Source organism: Lichenostomus cassidix, chromosome 29, assembly GCF_008360975.1.
Source record: "Lichenostomus cassidix isolate B80296 chromosome 29, HeHo_3.0, whole genome shotgun sequence".
NCBI lineage: Eukaryota > Metazoa > Chordata > Aves > Passeriformes > Meliphagidae > Lichenostomus > Lichenostomus cassidix.
Window position 1 is genome coordinate 3,446,963 of NC_139509.1, and position 17,615 is coordinate 3,464,577.

General features: G+C 61.3%; 2 protein-coding genes across 3 annotated transcripts; one reads left to right on the forward strand and one right to left on the reverse strand.

Annotated features, from left to right (window-relative positions):
* Nucleotides 1-256: 256 nt before the first annotated feature.
* On the reverse strand, nucleotides 257-7,588 carry LOC146425992 (keratin, type II cytoskeletal 8-like). 2 transcript variants are annotated; one of them, XM_085041143.1, is made up of 9 exons: nucleotides 6,571-7,588; nucleotides 5,581-5,789; nucleotides 4,956-5,016; nucleotides 4,757-4,852; nucleotides 4,483-4,647; nucleotides 2,820-2,996; nucleotides 2,130-2,350; nucleotides 1,581-1,636; nucleotides 257-1,494 (listed from the first exon to the last, which is right to left on the reverse strand). In XM_085041143.1, the coding sequence occupies exons 1-9, from the start codon at nucleotides 6,901-6,903 to the stop codon at nucleotides 1,301-1,303; spliced, it is 1,512 nt and encodes a 503-aa protein (XP_084897269.1). In that variant the 5' UTR covers nucleotides 6,904-7,588; the 3' UTR covers nucleotides 257-1,300. The 2 variants fall into 2 exon arrangements, with proteins under 2 accessions (XP_084897269.1, XP_084897271.1); XM_085041145.1 differs by having other exon boundaries at nucleotides 2,820-2,945; nucleotides 6,571-7,562.
* Nucleotides 7,589-10,863: 3,275 nt separating this feature from the next.
* On the forward strand, nucleotides 10,864-17,063 carry KRT18 (keratin 18). The gene is made up of 7 exons (XM_085041150.1): nucleotides 10,864-11,456; nucleotides 12,324-12,406; nucleotides 13,738-13,894; nucleotides 13,967-14,131; nucleotides 14,804-14,929; nucleotides 15,667-15,890; nucleotides 16,857-17,063. Exons 1-7 carry the CDS (start codon nucleotides 11,004-11,006, stop codon nucleotides 16,960-16,962), a joined length of 1,314 nt encoding a protein of 437 aa, XP_084897276.1. The 5' UTR covers nucleotides 10,864-11,003; the 3' UTR covers nucleotides 16,963-17,063.
* The last annotated feature ends 552 nt before the right edge of the window (nucleotides 17,064-17,615 follow it).

A 17,615-nucleotide genomic window follows, 5' to 3' on the forward strand; every position in this document is an offset into this window, starting at 1 on the left:
CCTAAAACAGATCCTAGGACCCCCAAAACAGATCCAGACACCCCAAAACTGATCTGGGAACGCCAAGATTGATCCTGGCATCCCAAAAAATACTCGGGAACCCCAAAAGAGCCTGAGGCACCCCAAGATGGATCCCAGCACTCCCAGACTGATCCAGGCACCCCAAGATTGTCCTTGCACCCCCAAACCCCCCGGGATGAGCCCCAACACCCCAAACTGTGGCACACACCCTCACCCCCAATCACCAACAGTCCCAGAGTTCCAAGGTTTTATTCCAGCAGTGAGCGGAGCCCCCAGGGCAGGGGGCCCAGAGTCCCCAATTCCCACCCCAGACCCCCCAGTTGTCACCCCACAGCCTCAGGGGGACAATACAGGGGTGAAGGTCTCGAGGGGTCCTGTGGGGGGCACTGGCTCAGGCTGTCAGGGGAGGGGGCCAGGATGGGGGGTTCAGCAGGTCAGGATGTGGGGAATCCCCACAGGAATTCAGGGACACCCCCAGGAAGGGAATGGGCTCAGCTGGCCTGGACAGGGGGGATCCTCCCAGGACCCCCCTGGACATGGACAGGACCCCACCAGGAAAGGGGGTGCACGTGGCCTGGACTTGGGGGGACCCCCGGGAAGGAAAGGGGTACTGGGGGGCTCAGAAGGTCAGGACTGAGGGACTTCCTCCCCCCAGAAAAGGAACCTCAGCTTGGCAGGACATTGGGGAACACCCTGAGGAGAGGCCCATGGGGCTCAGCTGGGCTGGACGTGCAGGACCCCTAGGACACAGAGAGACCCCCCAGGAAAAGGGGTTCACCTGGCCTGAACTTGTGGGGACACTCCAGGAAGGGGGGTCATGGTGGGGCTCAGGAGATCAGGATCATGGGATTCCCCCAGGGACGGGGGGGGGCCTCAGCTAGCCTGGACTCGGGGGACACCCTGGGAAGGAAAGGGGGGCCCAGGAGGATCAGTAGGGCAGGACATGGGGGAACCCCAGAAAGGGGGGCTCATCTTTCCAGGAAATGGGGGGACACCCCGGGGAGGAAAGGGGTAGCTCAGCTGGGCTGGACATGGGAACCCTGCCTCAGGAAAGGGGGTTCACCTGTTGGGGACTTGGGGGGACACCCTGGGAGGGGAGGAACATGGAGGATCCCCCCGGGAAAGGGAGGGTTTGGTTTGTGTGGACATGAAACACCCCAGAAACGTGGGGGCCCAGCAGGTCAGGATGTGGGATCCCCCCAGGAAAGGGCGGGGCTCAGCTCAGCTGGCCAAGCCAAGGAGGGACCCCCAGGAATGGGGACCCTCCAGGAAAGGGAGATCAGCTTTCCAGGACGTCGGAGGACTCGGACACGAGTTTCCCATCGCGGGTCTCAATCTTCTTGATGACGATGGCGCGGGATTTGGGGGGGGCCGTGGCCTCGGGGGGTGGGGGTGGCACTGAGTACCCTGAGCTGACCACAGCCCCCCCAAACGTCCCCCCAAATCCTCCCCCGAAGCCCCCCCCGAATCCACCTGTGGGGAAGATGGAGCAGCCATGAGTGGGAGGGCACATGGGGGGCACCCAAAAGCAGGGGGCTCCCAGGACTTCCCAAACTCACCCAGGTACCCCGAAGTCTTGGTGTGGATGCTCAGGTTCTGCACAGCGGCCTCGAGCCTGGGTGGGGTTGGGGGTGTCCCCCAAACAGGATCAGTGATGGAGGGGGCATGAAGGACATGGGCTGGGGGGGAAATCTCGGGAGAGGGGGGAGTTGTCCCCCAAACTTTCCCCTAAACAGGATCAATGATGGGGAGGGGGAAATAAGGTACATGGCTGAGGGGAGGAGTTGGAGGGATCCCCCAAACTGAGTGGTTTTGGAGGGAGAGGAATAAGGGACATGGTCAGGTGGGGGGGATTTGGGATGTGGGATGTCCATGGGATATGGGATACCCACAGGATATGGGATGTCCATGGGATATGGGGTATGGAATGTGCGATGCCCATGGAATATGAGACACTTGTAGAATATGGGACAATGGAATATGAGATGTTCATGGTATCTGGGATGCCCATGGGATGCAGGATGGAGCACAGGACACAGGGTGTGAGATACAGGATGCCCAGAGGCTTTGGGATGTGGGATCCTGGATTTGGGACTGGGGATTCCCACCTGCTCTCCTCGCCCTCCAGCAGCTTCCTGTAGGTTGCAATCTCGATATCCAGGGCCAGCTTGACGTTCATGAGCTCCTGGTACTCCCGGAGCTGCCGCGCTAGGTCCTGCTTGGCCTGGGTTAGGGCTCCCTCCAGCCCCGCCAGCTTGGCCCTGGCGTCCCTCAGCGCCAGCTCCCCACGCTCCTCAGCCTCAGCCACTGCTGCCTCCAGCCCAGAGCGCTGCAGGGACAGACAGTGAGTGCACGATCCCCCTGGAGCCACCAGTGCCCCATGACCCAAGTGACCCCATACACCCAGCGTCCCAACATCTCCTGTGTCCCAACACCCCTCACCTCCCCAGTATCCCTCTTGCCCCAGTATTCCATGTCCCATCATCCCCCATGTCCCAGTGTCCCCATGGCCCAGTATCGCTCACCTCCCCAGTATCCCAGTGTCCCATCATCCTCTGTGTTACTGTGTCCCTGTATCCCAAGAGCCCTCACATACCATTGTCCATCACCCCCCTATTCCCCCCAGTAATCCCAGCCCCCCCAAACACCCCCCATCTCCAGGCCATCGCTCCCTCCTCCTCCTGGATGAGATCCGCAAGGGATCCTCAGGAATCCAGTGGGAGGATTCCCAGGGGGTGCTGGGGGATGGGGAGGGGGGCAGCATCCCCCCAGATTCCCACCCAGGGTGGGCCCCAAACCTGATTTTTGAGAGCCTCGATCTCTGCCTGGATGCGCTGGATGCACCGGTTCAGCTCCTGGATCTGGCTCCGGGTGTGGCGCAGGTCATCCCCCTGCTTCCCTGCCGCTGTCTTCAGCTCCTCGTACTGGGGGTACCAGATGGGGTGGCAATGTGAGGGATCTCCAAAATCCACCAGCTCCCAAAAAGTTGTGAGGAAAAAGCTGGGATGGGGCCAGACTTGGAGGGATAGTCCAGGGCAGGATGTGGTGGGTCTGGTTGGGTTTAGGGCTGGGATCTTTGTGGGATGAGGGGATTCCCCTTTTTCACCAGCACCCCAAAAATTGTGAGGGAAGAGCTGGAATGTGGTGGGCGCAGGAGGGATGCTCTGATAGGGATGTGGTGGCTTCAGTTGGGACTTGGTGGGTCCAGCTGGGTTTGGAACTGGGATCATGGGGAAATGGAGACTGGGGAGACCCCTCTTTTCCCCCAGCATCCCAAAATTTGGGATGGAAGATCTGGGATTTATCAAGAAGGGTGTTCCAACTATGATCTGGGATCTCATGGGGGTGGAGATGATGGGATCCCTCTTTCCCCAGCACCCTAAAACCAGGGAGGAAAGAGCTGGGATGTGGCCACACCAGGAGGGATGCTCCAGCTGAATGATCCATTGGGATGTCATGGGTCTGGTCTGGAGTCAGGATCTTAGTGGTGTGGGGAGGGGGAACCCCACTTTTCTACCAGCACCCCAGAAATTCAGAGGAAAGAGCCAGGATGGGGCAATGCCGGGAGGGATGATCCAGCTGGGATGTGGCGGCTCTCGTTGGGATGTGGTGGGCCTGGTTGGGCTTGGATCTGCGATACAAATGGGATGGGGCTCCCCCTTTCCACCAGCATCCCAAAACCAGGGAGGAAAGAGTCTGGGAAGTGCCAGCACTGGGATCTGCACCAGGAATGGAGATGGGAGCCCTCCCTGTCCCACGGCACCCCAGCACTGGGACAAGCCCATGCCGGCAGGGACACCCCAGGCTGGGATGCGGTGGCTCCACTTGGGTTTGGAGCCGGAATTTCTCCCACGCAGCAGCCACTGCCTCCAGGGCAGGGAGGAGGAGGAGGAAGGATTTGGGGCAAGGAGGAGGAGAAGGAAGTTTCAGGGAGCAGGAAGGGTCAGGGAGGAGGAAGGTTTGGGGAGCAAGGAGGAGGAGGAAGAGGATGAGGAGGAAGGATTGGGGCTCAGGGAAGAGGAGGGTGAAGATCTGGGAACAAGCAGTAGGATTGGGAAGCAAGGAAGAGTATGAAGGCCTGAGAAGCAGGGAGGAGGAGGAGGAACAACGCTCAGGGCAGGGAGGAAGAGGATTAGGAAGAAGGGAGAGGATGGGGCAGAGAGGAGAATGAAGGCTCAGGGTGCGGAAGAGGAGGAGGAAGTTTTAGGGAGCAGAAAGGGGGAGCATGGGTCAGGGAGAAGCAGGAAGGCTCAGGGAGCAGTGAGGAGGAAGGATGGTAGAACAGGGAAGAGAATCAGGGCAGAGAGCAGGAAGGAAGAATTGGGGAAAAAAGAGAAGGAAGATGAAGGTTTGGGGAGCAGGGAGGAGGAGGAGGAAGAGATGAAGGAGAAGGAGAGAAGGACAGTGAGAAGAGGGATGAGGAGGAGGAAGGCTTGGGGGCAGCAGGGTTCCTCTCCTGACCTTGACCTGGTAGAGGCCTTCAGCCTCAGCACGGCTGCGGCCAGCGATGTCCTCATACTGTGCCCGCACATCTGCCAGGACCCCAGCCATGTCCAGCTGGCGGCTGTTGTCCATGGACACCACCACGGCTGTGTCCGACACCTGCGCCTGCAGCTCCTGCAGCTCCTGCACACACAGGGGGATGGCCTTGGGGAGGGCATCTCCCAAATCCAGGCACCCCAAATCTAGGGCACCTCCAAACCTAGGCACCCCCAAACCCAGGGCACCCCCAAACCTCCTCATAGAGCTGCCGCAGGAAGTTTATCTCGTCCGTGAGGCTCTCCAGGCGCGATTCCAGCTCCACCTTGGACATGTAGGCTTCATCCACATCCTGTGGGGACACCACTGTCACCCCCCTGTTCCCAGCACCTCCAGGGACACCCCCAGCAACCCCTTGGTCTCGGGGTCACCCCTCAGTGTCGGGGTCCTCCCACCTTTTTGAGCAGGACAAACTCATTCTCCTTCTCTGTGCGGTGGTTGATCTCCTCCTCATACCTTGGCAGAGGGACAAAAGCATGGGGGCCAGGGGGACATGGAGAAATGGGGGTGGGGGACATGGAGCCAGGGTATGGGGGGATGTAGGCACTTGGGGATGGGGGACATAGGAGTGAGGTGACATGGGAATGGCTGTATTGGGGACATTGGGACAGGGAGGGATATGAGGATGGGTGACATGGGAACATGGGGACAGGATGCAGGGGGACAAGGGGATGGGAGGACATGGGGATGTGGGCCAGGGGGACTGAGGGACAAGGCAATGGGAGGATGTGGGGACATCGCACTTGGACCAGGGACGTGGGGATATGAGGACAGAGGGAGACATAGGGACATCGAGGGCCATGGGGACAGCGGGATGAGGGGACACAGGATGGGGACACAGGCGGATGTGGAGGAACACTCGGGGACACTGACATGGTCTTGAATTCCTCGATGAGGCTGAGGGCGTGGCCCGGGCGGGGTCAGCAGCAGGTGCAGCCCTGGCTACAAGGCGGTATTGGTGGGACGTGGAGGGGTCTGGGGGGACACGGGGTTAACCGGAGGACACATGGCGACACTGACTTGGCCTTGAACTCCTCGACGAGCCCCCGGACGTGGCCGAGCTCCGCACGCAGCCGCTGCCGCTCCTGCCCCAGTCCGTCGAGCTGCCGCCGCAGGGTCCCCACGTAGCCCTCGAGGAGCCCCCCCAGGCTGCTGCGGGGGGGAGGCTGAGCCCGCAGGAGCCCCCACTTGGTCTCCAGGAGCTTGTTCTGCTGCTCCAGGAAGCGCACCTGGGGAGGTGGAACAGCACACCCAAAGTCAGCCAAAATCACCCCAAAATCATGCCGGAGGGAAAGAGGGTCAGGAGAACTCCATACCCCAGAATCATCCCCACACCACAAAATTACCCCAGGATAACCCACACACACCAAAGTCACCCCAAAATCACCAAAAATTACCCCCACACCCCAAAATCACACTTGGGGAGAAGCAGGGTCGGGGACACTCCCATACCTCAAGATCACCCCAAAATCCCTGCCACCCCCAAATGACACCTGGGGGAAAAGGGGGTTAGGGGTACCTCCAGCACCCCAAAATTACCCCCAAATCACCCCCCCACCTCCAAATCATATTGGGGGGAGAAAATAGGCACTTTCTGCACCCCAAAATAAACCCCTACCCCCAAATCACACCTAAGGGGAATGGGTTGGGCTGTAGGGGGGCATGAAGTGAAAGGGTGGGGACAGGGAGGAAATTTGGGAGAAAACTGGGGTCTGGGTGTCCTTGAAGGGGGTCAGGAGGGGGTCAGGGTGTCCCCATGGGTGTGTCAATGTCCTCGAGGGTCTCAGGGGGTCCCAGCTGATCCAGGAGAACCCTGAAGGGTACCTGGGAGGGGTTCTCAATGTCCCCAAGGGTACAGGAGGTCCCCAAAGATTGTTCAAGAGGTCCCAAGGAGCGTTTCAATGCCACCAGGTGTGCCAGGCTGTCCCAGGTGCCCCAGGAAGTCCCAGGTACTTCAGCCAGTCCCCAGGGTGGTCGCACCCCCCCCCTCGGGATCTCCCCCAGCCCCACCTTGTCGATGAAGGCAGCGAATTTATCATTGAGGGTCTTGATCTGATCCTTCTCCTCCCGGCGCACCTCCTGCAGCTCGGGATCCACAGCCACGGCCAGCGGTGCCAGGAGACTCCGGTTGATGGTGACGGCAGTGATCCCCCCGCCCGCCCCCGGCACCCCCGAGGGACCCCCAAAACCCCCGGAGCCGCCACGGAGACCCCCGTAAGGACCGAAGACCGGGGCTGTGCTCATCCTCAGCGCCGGGCCGGCCGTGAAGGAGCGGGAGGAGAAGGAACGGCCGGGAACGGCCACGCTGCTCCGGAGGGGCTGCCGGGGGATGGAGACAGACATCGGGCCGGGAGGAGAGTGGGAAAGGAGGCTGGAGAGAGCTTGGAAAGGGTTTGGGAGGTGGGATGGGTGGCTGGAGAAGGTTGGGAGTTGGGAGAGGAGGCTGGAAGAAGTTTGGAGAGAGGCTGGAAAGTGGATGAAGAAAGTCGGGGAGGTTTGGAAGAGGGTTGGAGGAGGCTGAGGGGGATGAGGAGACAGTCTGCAGGGAGGATGGAGAAGGTTGGAAGGAGGATGAGGAGGTTGGAGGAAGTCTGGAAGGGGGTTGGAGAAGGTCAGGAGACGAAAGCTGAGGGAGACAAGGAGGCTGCGGAAAGGCTGGAAGAAGAGGCTGAGGAGGACTGGAGGAGGCTGAGGGTGAGGACGGCTGGAAGAGGCTGAAGAGGCTCAGGAAGATGAGGACGGCTGGAGCAGGTTGGAAGAGGCTGTAGAAGGCTGAGGAGGACGAGGCCGAAGGCCGCGCTCGGGGCAGGGAGGCTCCGGCAGCCCCAGCAGGACCGGCCGGACGGGTCGGGGCAGGACGGGCCGGGCCGGGCGGAGCGGCCGGGCAGGTTGCGGGCGCCTTCCCGGGTTGGCTCCCGGGTTTATCCCGGAGCCGGGGGAGGAGAAGCGGAGGGAGGGACCGGAGCTTTAACCCCTTCGGGGCGTGGGATCCGCCGGATTACTGGGACCCGCCGGGATCGGGACAGGCGGGGGGCGCCGGGGAGCGGGGGTGGTCTCACCCCAAAATGTGGGTCCCGGTGCCCCCCACTCCCCTCCGCGCCTCCTCCCAGAGGAGGAGACCCGCCGAGTGTCTCCAGGGATTGTCCCCAGCCCTGTCCCCACACCTGGGTCTCCCAGTCTGAGTCCCCAACTCCACACCACCAAGTCCTGTCGCCCCAGTCTGGGTGCCCAACCCCTGACCCCAGTCCGTGTCCCCAGCTTGTCCTCCAGTGTGGGTCTCCGGACCAATGTCACCACCCTGTGTCCCCCCACTCTGCGTCCACAGCATCACATCCCCAGTCTGGGACTCCAAATTATTCCCCCACATTAGTCTGTGTCCCCAGCCTGTGTCCCCCAGTCTTTGTCCCCTGCCCATGTCCCCATCCTGGGATCCCAAACTATGTCCCCATGGAATGTCCCCAAACCCTGGCCCCAGCCCCTGGCCCCAGCTTACATCCCTGTGTCTCCAATCCCTGTCTCCACCAAACTCTGTCCCCAGCTCCATGCCAATCAATGCAGAACCCCAATCCCTGCCCCCTACTCTGTGTCCCCAGTCCCATGTCCCCACCTTGGGACCCCAAACTATGTCGCCACATTGTGTCCCCAGCCCCCAGGCCCTGTCCCCAAATCTGAGTGCCAACACATGACTCCACCCTCATCACTCCAAATCTGGCCCCAGACCTGTCCCCATTACCACACCTGTCCCCAAACCTCTTCCCAGGCCCCACCAGGACCTGTCCCCAGTACCAAACCCTGCAGCAAAATGGGGAAAACATCCCAAAAAAGGCATGGGATGGATGGAGGTGAGTTCAGGTATGTGCAGGTGAGTTCAGGTGTGTGCAGGCATGTTCAGGTGTATTCAGATGTGTTCAGGTGTGTGCTGGTGAGTTCATGTGTGTTCAGGTGTTTCAGGCATGTTCAGGTGTGTGCAGGTGTGTTCAGGTGTGTTCAGGTGCATGCAGGTGAGTTCAGGTATGTGCAGGTGAGTTCAGGTGTGTGCAGGTGAGTTCAGGTGGGTCCGACAGGTGCTGATGGGTGCGGAGGTGGCTCCGTTGGTAGCTCCAGCCCAGACTTGCCCGGCACGGGAGCGGCACGCGCTGGGCACAGAGAGCGCGTGGCACCTGCGGCCTGGGAGTCAGGACCTCGGACTTGGGATCCAGGAGTTGGGATCTAGAGAGTTCCAGGGGGGTTGCCTCCAAGTGGGCATTGACAGCTCTGGGGCAGCATCTCCATACCCGACCTTCCTTCCTTCCTTCCAATCCATCCAGATTCGCCCAGGAAGGGGGGAAGGCGCGGGATCCCATAGGTCTGAGCACCCCCAGCCCCACAGGGAGGGTCTCAAAGTCCCCCCAAACCTGCGACCAGTTCCCCCCTAAATCCCGCCCCTTAAATTCCCGTCTTATCGGGAAGGAATTTCCAGAGGTAACCCTCAGAGAGGGGGGTAGGTGGGGCCCTGCCGGACGCCCCCAGCCCCCCAAGGCCGCCGAGACCCCCAAAGAGCAGCGGGGACCCCCTAAACCCTTGACCGCCCCAGCTGAGCCCCACGTCGCCATCAGCTGGCGAAACTGAGGGACACGGGGGGGACATAGAGTGACACGGGAGGGACACACGGGGAGGGACGTGAGGTGATGGGGGGGCACGGGGGTATGGGAGATATTTTGGGACTGGGGGACACGGGGATTGGGGGGGAACCGGGAGGGGGACACGGGGAATGGACAAGGGGGGGACACGTCACACCCCGGGAACGCTCGGAATGTTCCTGATAAGAGCCAGGGTGGGAGCGGCCCCGACCTCCCCCACCCCGAGCCCGTCCGGGGGTCCCAGGGGGTCCCCAAAGAGGGTCGGGGCTGCTGGACCCCCGGCGGGACCCCCCTGGGACCCTCGGGTTCTGCACCATGGGGACCCCGTGGGAAAAATGGGGAACGCGTGGGGGGGGGGGGAAGGGGCAATAGAGGGGCAAAACAGGGGGGAAAGGGGGAAGATGGGGCAGAACGGAGCAAAATTAGGCATAAATGGGGGGAAATGGCGAAAAATTGGGAAGGAATAGGGCAAAACGGGGGGAATGGGAAAGGGGAAGGAATGGGGAAAAGCGAGGGAAAACGGCAAAATGTGGTGGAAAACAGGAGGAAAACGGGGCAAAACTGGAAAGAGATAGGGCAAAATCGGGCAAAAACGGGTAAAATGGGGCTAAAGGGGGCAGGAATGAGAGGGGAAATGGGGGAAATGAGAAATGGGCAAAAACGGGGCAAAAATGAGACAAAACAAGGGAGGAATGGGGTAAAATTGGACAAAAAAGGAGTAAATGGGATATGAACGGGGCAAAACGGGGCAAAACAGGGCAAAACGGGCCAAAACGGAGCAAAACGGGGCAGGGATGAGGTAAAACGGGGGGTCCCGGGTCACGCGGGGGCTGCAGCAGTGTGAGGTGCTGCCACCCCCAATCCCCCAGGGCCCAACCCCGACTCCAACCGTCACCACTGCCTCCCCACGAGTGAGGCCGAACCCCTCCTCCTCCCCAGTGATCCTCCGGCCAGGGGTCCTACGGGGTGTCGGGGTGTCCCTGTGTTGGGGGAGGGCTGAGGGGGAACCTGGACGTCCCTCACCCATATCGGTTGGGAGGCCGGATGGAATTCTTGGAGCTGGTCGGGCAGGACGAACTCGAGCTCCCCTCCCCCCGCCGGGACCCCCATGTACCCCTCATCCCCCGGGGAACCCCCAGGAATGTCCCACCACCCCCCGAAGTGGGGAGGGGTCGCTGTGGGCTGGGGGGGGGGGGTCAGTAAGGTGATGCGGGGCTGGTTATGGGGACCCGAAAATGTGTGAGGCTGATCCCCCCTGCATCCCACAATTCTGAGGCCAACCCCCATCCCTTCGTCCCTCACCCCACAGTTATGGGGTCGATCCCATCCTTCTGAACCCACACCACAAGTTCTGGGTAAGACCCCCATTCCTTCAACCTTCACCCCGCAAGTTCTGTGGTTGATTCCTTTCCCTCTGCTCTCCACCCCACAGTTTTGGGTCAGACCCCTTTCCACCCTCCCCGCACCCCACAAGTTCTGGGGCTAATTCCTTTCCCCCTGCCCTGCACTCCCCAATTCTGGGTCAGACCCCCAAACCTCTGCTTCTCATCCCACGAGTTTTGGGGTCACACCCCTTTCCTTCACACCCCACTCCCCTAGTTTTGCGGTCGATCCCCTTCGCTGCCCCCCCACCCCTAGTTGTGGGGCCGATCCCCGCAGGAACAAAGCCCTGGGCCGGCTCCAGCCGCACCTTCCAGGGAGCGGGGCTGTGGGGAGGCGCCGCGAGGCCGCTCCCGGCTATAAATCCCGGCCAGAATTCCTGCCCGGAATTCCGTCCGTCCGTCCGTGCAGCTCTCCGGCTCCTGCCGTCGCGTCACCGTCCCCATGAGCTTCTCCCGCCGCACCGCCTATTCCAGCTCCGTCCGCTCCGGCGGCATCGGGACCCTCGGGACCCCCGGGATCGCCCCCGGCCGCCGCTTCGCCCCCCTGGGCAGCGCCGCCAGCGTGTACGCGGGAGCGGGGGGCGCGGGGTCCCGCATCTCGGTCACCCGCACCCTGAGCAGCGCCGGAGGGGCTTTTGGGGCTGGTTATGGGGCTGGTTATGGGGCCGGCCTGGGGGGCAGCGTCTTCCTGGGGGGCTCCGGGGCCGTGGCCAACGAGAAGGAGGCGATGCAGGACCTCAACGACCGCCTGGCCACGTACCTGGAGCAGGTGCGGAACCTGGAGCGGGAGAACCGGCGCCTGGAGACCCAAATTCGGGAGTTTATGGCCCGAAAGGGGCCTAGCGCCCAAGACTGGAGCCCCCAATGGGAGCTGATCGAGGAGCTGCGGGACAAGGTGGGGGCGCGGGGGCGGTTGGGGTTAAACATTAACTGGGTGGGGTGGGAAGGGTTGAGCTTTGCACCTGTGGGGGGACATAGGGTGGTCCGTATGTCCCCGCGGAGGGGTCCGCTTGTCCCCGGGGGTCGATATGCTGGAGGTCTGTAACTGCCCGTGAGTGGGGGGCCTGGGGGGTTTCCTCCCCGCGGGGCTATTTTTGCGTAGGGCGAAGGGACGTGACCGAGGCCACCGGGGTGGGGCGGTGGTAAAGGACCCCCCTCCATTTTTACCCCGATTTTTTGGTAAATGAGTCCCCCCAGCCCTCCCAAAGCCCCTTTCTGGAGTTTCCTCAAGGTGACCGCCACTCCTCCCCCCCTCCGACACCTAGGCCCCCCCCGCCCCGCCCCGCCCCCACGCCGGGTTATCGCCGCTTTTCCGGGGCGAGGCCCCGCGGGGAAGGGGGGCGGGGGGAGTGATCTTGCTACGGTGACGGTGACGCGTGTCCCTGCGTCCCTGTGTGTGTCCCTGTGTCCACGTGTCCATGCGTCCCCCTCACCTGTCCCCCCCAATATCCATGTGTCCACCGTGTCTGTGTGTCTCCATGTCTGCGTGTGTCCGCCCGTGTCTCCTTCTGTCCGTGTGTCCCTGTATCCTTCAACGTCCCCCATCCATGTGTCCCCATGTCCATGTCCCCATATCCATGTGTCTCCCCATGTCACAACTCTCCATGAGTCCCCATATCCCTGTGTCCACCTGTGTCCACTTGTGTCTGTATCCCCATATCCATGTGTCCATCTGTCCCTACGTGTCCCTGTATCCCCACGTGTATCCCTATATCCCCCCAAGTCCCCTGTATCCATGTGTGTCCTTGTGTCCCCATCCCAGATCCTGGAGGCCACGGTGGAGAATGCGCGGACAGTCCTGCAGATTGACAATGCGCGGCTGGCAGCCGACGACTTCCGGGTCAAGTGAGGGCGGGATACTGGGAATACTGGGAATAATGGGAATACTGGGGGTGGGAACATGACAGGGGTGACATGGGAATGAGGATGGAGTGGGAATGGGGATGGAAAGGGGGGTTGGAATATGATGGGGAAGGGAATGGAGATGGGGTGGGAATAGGAGTAGGAATGGGCATTGGGTGGGAATGGAGTTGGAAACAGGGTGGGAATGGAAACGGGAAGAGAGGTGGGATGGGGGTGAGGGTGACATTGGGGATGGGAATTGGGGTGGGAATTGAGAAGAGATGGGGATGAGGACAAGGATGAGGATGGAAATGGGAGTGGGAACAGGAGTGGGAATGGGGATAATGGGTAAGGGAGATGGGATGGAGACAAGAATGGAAACTGAAGTGGGAATGGGAATAAGGTGGAAATGGATGGGGATGGGGTGGGACTAGGGGGAGAACAGGTGGGAATGGGGGTGCAACAGGAGGATGAGGATGCAATGGAGACAATGTGAATGGGGATGCCTTGGAAGAAGGTGGATACAGGGATGGGAATGGGGTGAGGACAGAGACAAGGATGGGGCTGGAGATGGGACAGGGATGTGCACAAGGACAAGGATGGAAATGGGAGTGGGAATGGGGATGGGCTGTGGACAAGGACACAGATGGGTTGGGGATGGAAATCGGGACAAGGACAAGCTCAGGAATGGAAACAGGAATGGGAATGGGGATGGGAAACTGGATGGGGACAGGGAAAAGGACAGGGATGGGGACAGCTGGAGGTGGGAATTGAGATGGGACAGAGATGGGAACACAGAGGGAGACAGGGATGGGACAGGACTGAAGATGAGGATGAGATAGGAAAGGGGACAAAAAAGGGGCATGAGAATGGGGATGAGGAAAAGGAGAAGGATGGGAATGAGGATGGGGACAGGGACAAAGATGGGATGAGTGGAGATGGAGGAGGGGATAGGACAGGAATAACAACATGGATGGAGACAGTGATCGGATGAGGTCAGGTGGAGCTAGAGATGGAAATGGAAATGAGGATGAGGGTGGGGATGAGAATGAGGATGGAAATGAGACTGAGGATGAAAATGATAGGGATGGGACAAGGATGGGGGAAAGGATGTGATGGCAATGGAAATGGGGATGACGATGAGGATGAGGATGATGGGACAGGGATGGGGAAAGGGGTGTGTTGGGGGTTGGAAATGGAGCTGATGATGGGGATGGAACAAGGATGAGGTCGGGGATGAAAACAAGGCTGAGGACAAGGAGAAAGCTACGAACGGGTGCAGGACTGGCTCCGCCCCGTGTCCCATCCCGACCCCGCTCCCGCGGCATTCCCAGGTTCGAGGCGGAGCTGGCCATCCGACTGTCGGTGGATGGCGACATCGCGGGGCTGCGCAAGGTCCTGGACGACACCAACATGACGCGGCTGCAGCTCGAGGGGGACATTGAGGCCCTGCGCGAGGAGCTGATCCTGCTGCGCAAGGACCACGACCAGGTGGGTCCGGGGGGCTCGGGGGGGCTCAGAGGGGCCGTGAAACCCCAAACTGAGCCCCCTCCCCACCCTCAGGAAGTGCAGGGCCTGCGGGCGCAGGTGGCGCAGTCGGCGCTGACGGTGGAGGTGGATGCACCGCGGTCGCAGGATTTGGGGAAGGTCCTGGGGGAGCTGCGAGCTCAGTATGATGCCCTGGCCCAGAAAAACCTGGAGGACCTGGAGAAGCAGTGGGGACAGCAGGTGGGGAACCCAAAAAACCCCAAATCCCACCCAAAACTAGCCCCCAAAATGGTCCTGGGGGAGCTGTGGGTGCAGGACAATGCCCTGGTCTTAAAACCCCTGGAGGACCTGCAGAAGTAGAGGAGGTGGAAGGTGGGGACCCCAAAAACCCCAAATCCCCCCAAGCCCCCACCAATCCACCCCCGGGGGTCCCCAGCAGTGCTCCATAGGGGTGTCTCCAATGGGGGATCACCTGGGCATCCCAAACAAGGGGGATGCCCTTTTTCGGAGGTGTCCCCAGGCTAGCACAGAAGGTCCCCAAAGGAGCCCCTCAAGGGAGAAGGGGTACTGGATCCATGGGGGTCCTGGGCTGAGACTGGGGACGTTTTCAGGGGGACTCTTCCAGGGCGCTCCTGGACCAAGTTTGGGGACACTTTTGGGGTGGCCTCTGTCCCATCCAAGACCCCAACCCCACACTGGAGCCTTCTCCAAGGGGGTCCAAGTTTGAAACTCCTCCTGTGGGACCCCACCAATGTAGAACCCCCATGCCTGAGTTTGGCTTCTCTTGGGATGGTCTCACCTCCCACATCCCCAGCAGGACTTGGGGTGTCTGTGGTGGGTGGGGCCAAGGCCACTACTCCCCAGGCCCCAGGGGTGTCCCCAGGCAATGCAGACCCCTTCTTTCCCTCACAGATCACGGAGACCACCCTGGAGGTGACGCAGAGCACGAAGGACCTGGACACAGCACGAGGAACTGTTGGGGCCCTGCGTCGCTCACTGCAGACCCTCGAGATCGACCTCGAGGCCCTGCGCAACCAGGTATCCCCAAAACCCCCGAATTTCCCGAAAAAACCCTAACCCCCCCCCCCCACAGCCCCATACCCCAAACTCCACCCCCAAAAAGCCCAGCTCCCCTTAATCCATGGCTCCAGAGCTGCAAAACCCTTCCAACCTGCAACCCATAACTCCAGCTCCTCAAATGCCATTTTTAGGGTCCTGACCCCTCACCCCACTAAACCCTCCAAACCTCCCAGAACTCAGGGCTGGAGGCGGTGCTGCCTGAAGCTGAGGATTGAACCAGGGTGAACCCCCCAAAACTCGCTAATCCCCCCCAGTCCCATCAGAACACACGTTTAGGGGCTGCATTGACCAAAGCACAGGGTGAACCCTGGGTTTTGGGGTGAACCCCTGAAAAGCCCCGAATTTCCCCCAAAACACAGTTCTGGAGGCAGCATTGGCTGAGCCTGAGGTGACTGCCACCATTTCAGGGTTGCAAATCCTCCAAACTCCCCCCATTTTAGGAGCACTGAGCCCCCCAAACCCCCCTAATTCCCCCCCGAACACCCCAGAACATGGGTTTAGAGGCTGCCATGGTCAAGGCTAAGGCTCAGACTGAGGTGAACCCACCCAAAACCCCCTAAATCCTCCCCAATCCCCCCAGAACACAGGTTTGCAGGCTGTGCTGGCCAAAGCTGAATCTTGGGGTGACCCCCCTCAACCCCAGTTTTCGGGCTGTTGACTCCCCGAGATGCCCCTAATCCCCCCAATTCCCCCAGAACGCAGGTCTGGAGGCGGCGCTGGCCGAGGCCGAGGCTCGGGCAGGGGCTCAACTGGCGCAGGTGCAGCTCCAGGTGAGCGCGGCCGAGGCAGAGCTGCGGGACCTGCGGGCACAGCTCCAGCAGCAGAACGAGCAGCACCGCGAGCTGCTCGGCCTCAAGGACCGGCTCGAGGCCGAGATCGCGACATATCGGCAGCTGCTGGAGGGTGGCGACGGCTTCAGGTGAGCGGGGAGGGACTGGGGAGGGGATCAGGTGCGGGGGGGTTCGGGGGAAAGGAGTTCAGGTAGCACCGGGGTGGAAGTTTAGGTGAGATGGGGAAGTTCAGGTACAGGGGTTGGAAGTTCAGGTGGGAGGGGAGTTTGGGGGTGTAGTTCAAATATGGGGGGTCAGGTGGGGAGAAAGGAGTCAGCCACAGGGGGTGGAAGTTCAAATCGGGGGGTAGTTCAGGTACAGGAGGAGAATGGGGGGAGGTGTTCAGGTACAGGGGGTTCAGGTGAGGGGGGAAGTTCAGGTTGGGGGAAAGTGGAGGAAGTTCAGGTGAGGGAGGAAATTTGGAGGGCAAGTTCAGGTACGGGGGGGCTTGGGAGGGAGTTCAGGGGAGGGGGTGATTCAGGTACAGGAGGCTTCAGGTGGAGTGGAAGTTCAGGTGAGAGGGGAATGGAGACAGAGCATGGGGGATGTGGGCAGGGAAGGGGATGGGAAGAGATAATTCCAGGAGTGGGATGTCCAGGTGTCATCCCTGGCATCTGGAGGGGACAGCCGTGACACCCAAGGGGGATGAGGACACCCCCTGTGATGGGATGTCCAAGTCCCACCAGTTACAGGATTTGGGGAAAGACAGGGGACAGTGGTGACATCCAGGAGGAATGATCCGGGGAGATCAGACATCCCAGCTCTGTCCTTCAGGGTGGTCTGAGGATGGGGACAATGGTGACATCAGAGGGGATGAGCCCCAGGTGTCCAAGTGTCCAGGTCCCACCAGTTACAATATTTTGGGAACAGCCAGGGGACAGTGGTGACACCCAGAGGGGACAATCTCCAGGGTGCCGGGACAATCTCCAGGGTGCCAAGACACCCCCAGCCCATCCTCCCAGACATTCCATCTCTGTCACCTCTTGGGTGACACTGGTGGGGGGACACTACGGGCAGGGGGTGGGGACACCTGGGGTGACCCTTCCTCCCTTCAGCCTGAGGGATGCTCTGGACAAGGAGACCACGGCCACCACGGTGGGGACAGGGACCACCCAGCGTGTGGTCACCGAGACCAGGGAGGTGAAAGTCCGCACGTACTGAGGGGGTCACAGGGGAGCCCCGGCCCCCCAATACCTGGGGGCTCCCCCCGAGCCCCTCCAGATCCCAATAAAGTGGTGATTCCCCATGAATGGGAGATGAGATGTGCTGGTGTGTTCTTCCAGGGGGGGAAACGGGAGTGGGGACACGGGGTGAGACTGGGGGAAACTGAGGTACAGGGTGTGGGGGGTGTCAGGGGAAGGGTGGACAGATGGACGGATGGACTCCTGCCCCCCTTCCTTGTCACCATCCCTGTCCTCGGCACCGACCCCGGGTCACGGCCCCCCCACCCCTTTCGCCCCCCCACCATGTCGGGGTCCCCGGGGGCATCAACTCCCCCAGAACGAGCCGGGAGGACCCCAAAATGTCCCTGTCCCCGCGGCCCCCGGGATCAGCCCCGAGCTCCGGGCGCCGTCCCGTCCTGAGCCGCTCCCGGGGGGACACGGGGGGAGCGGGAGAGGGGTCCCTGTGTCGGGGGTTCCTCCGGAGTCGGTGCCCAGAGGTCTCGGTGCAGGTGCCAAGAGGTGTCTATGCCCAGAGGTCGCGGTGTCCGCCAGTCCCTGGGGTGCCAGCAGACCGGGGTGTCGGTGCCCAGAGGGTCACGTGCCCGTGGGCGTCAGAATGGACGGTCTCGGGGGGCTACCAGGAGTGTCGGT

Excerpts from the sequence above, each read along its gene's own strand:
- LOC146425992 (XM_085041143.1), bottom strand. The coding sequence starts at position 6,903 with ATGTCTGTCTCCATCCCCCGGCAGCCCCTCCGGAGCAGCGTGGCCGTT. Across the intron at positions 1,637-2,129 it reads CTGGAGGGCGAGGAGAGCAG|GCTCGAGGCCGCTGTGCAGA; the intron begins GTGGGAATCCCC and ends AACCCCACCCAG. Across the intron at positions 1,495-1,580 it reads CAAGACTTCGGGGTACCTGG|GTGGATTCGGGGGGGGCTTC; the intron begins GTGAGTTTGGGA and ends TCTTCCCCACAG.
- KRT18 (XM_085041150.1), top strand. The coding sequence starts at position 11,004 with ATGAGCTTCTCCCGCCGCACCGCCTATTCCAGCTCCGTCCGCTCCGGC. Across the intron at positions 11,457-12,323 it reads TCGAGGAGCTGCGGGACAAG|ATCCTGGAGGCCACGGTGGA; the intron begins GTGGGGGCGCGG and ends TCCCCATCCCAG. Across the intron at positions 13,895-13,966 it reads TGCGCAAGGACCACGACCAG|GAAGTGCAGGGCCTGCGGGC; the intron begins GTGGGTCCGGGG and ends CCCCACCCTCAG.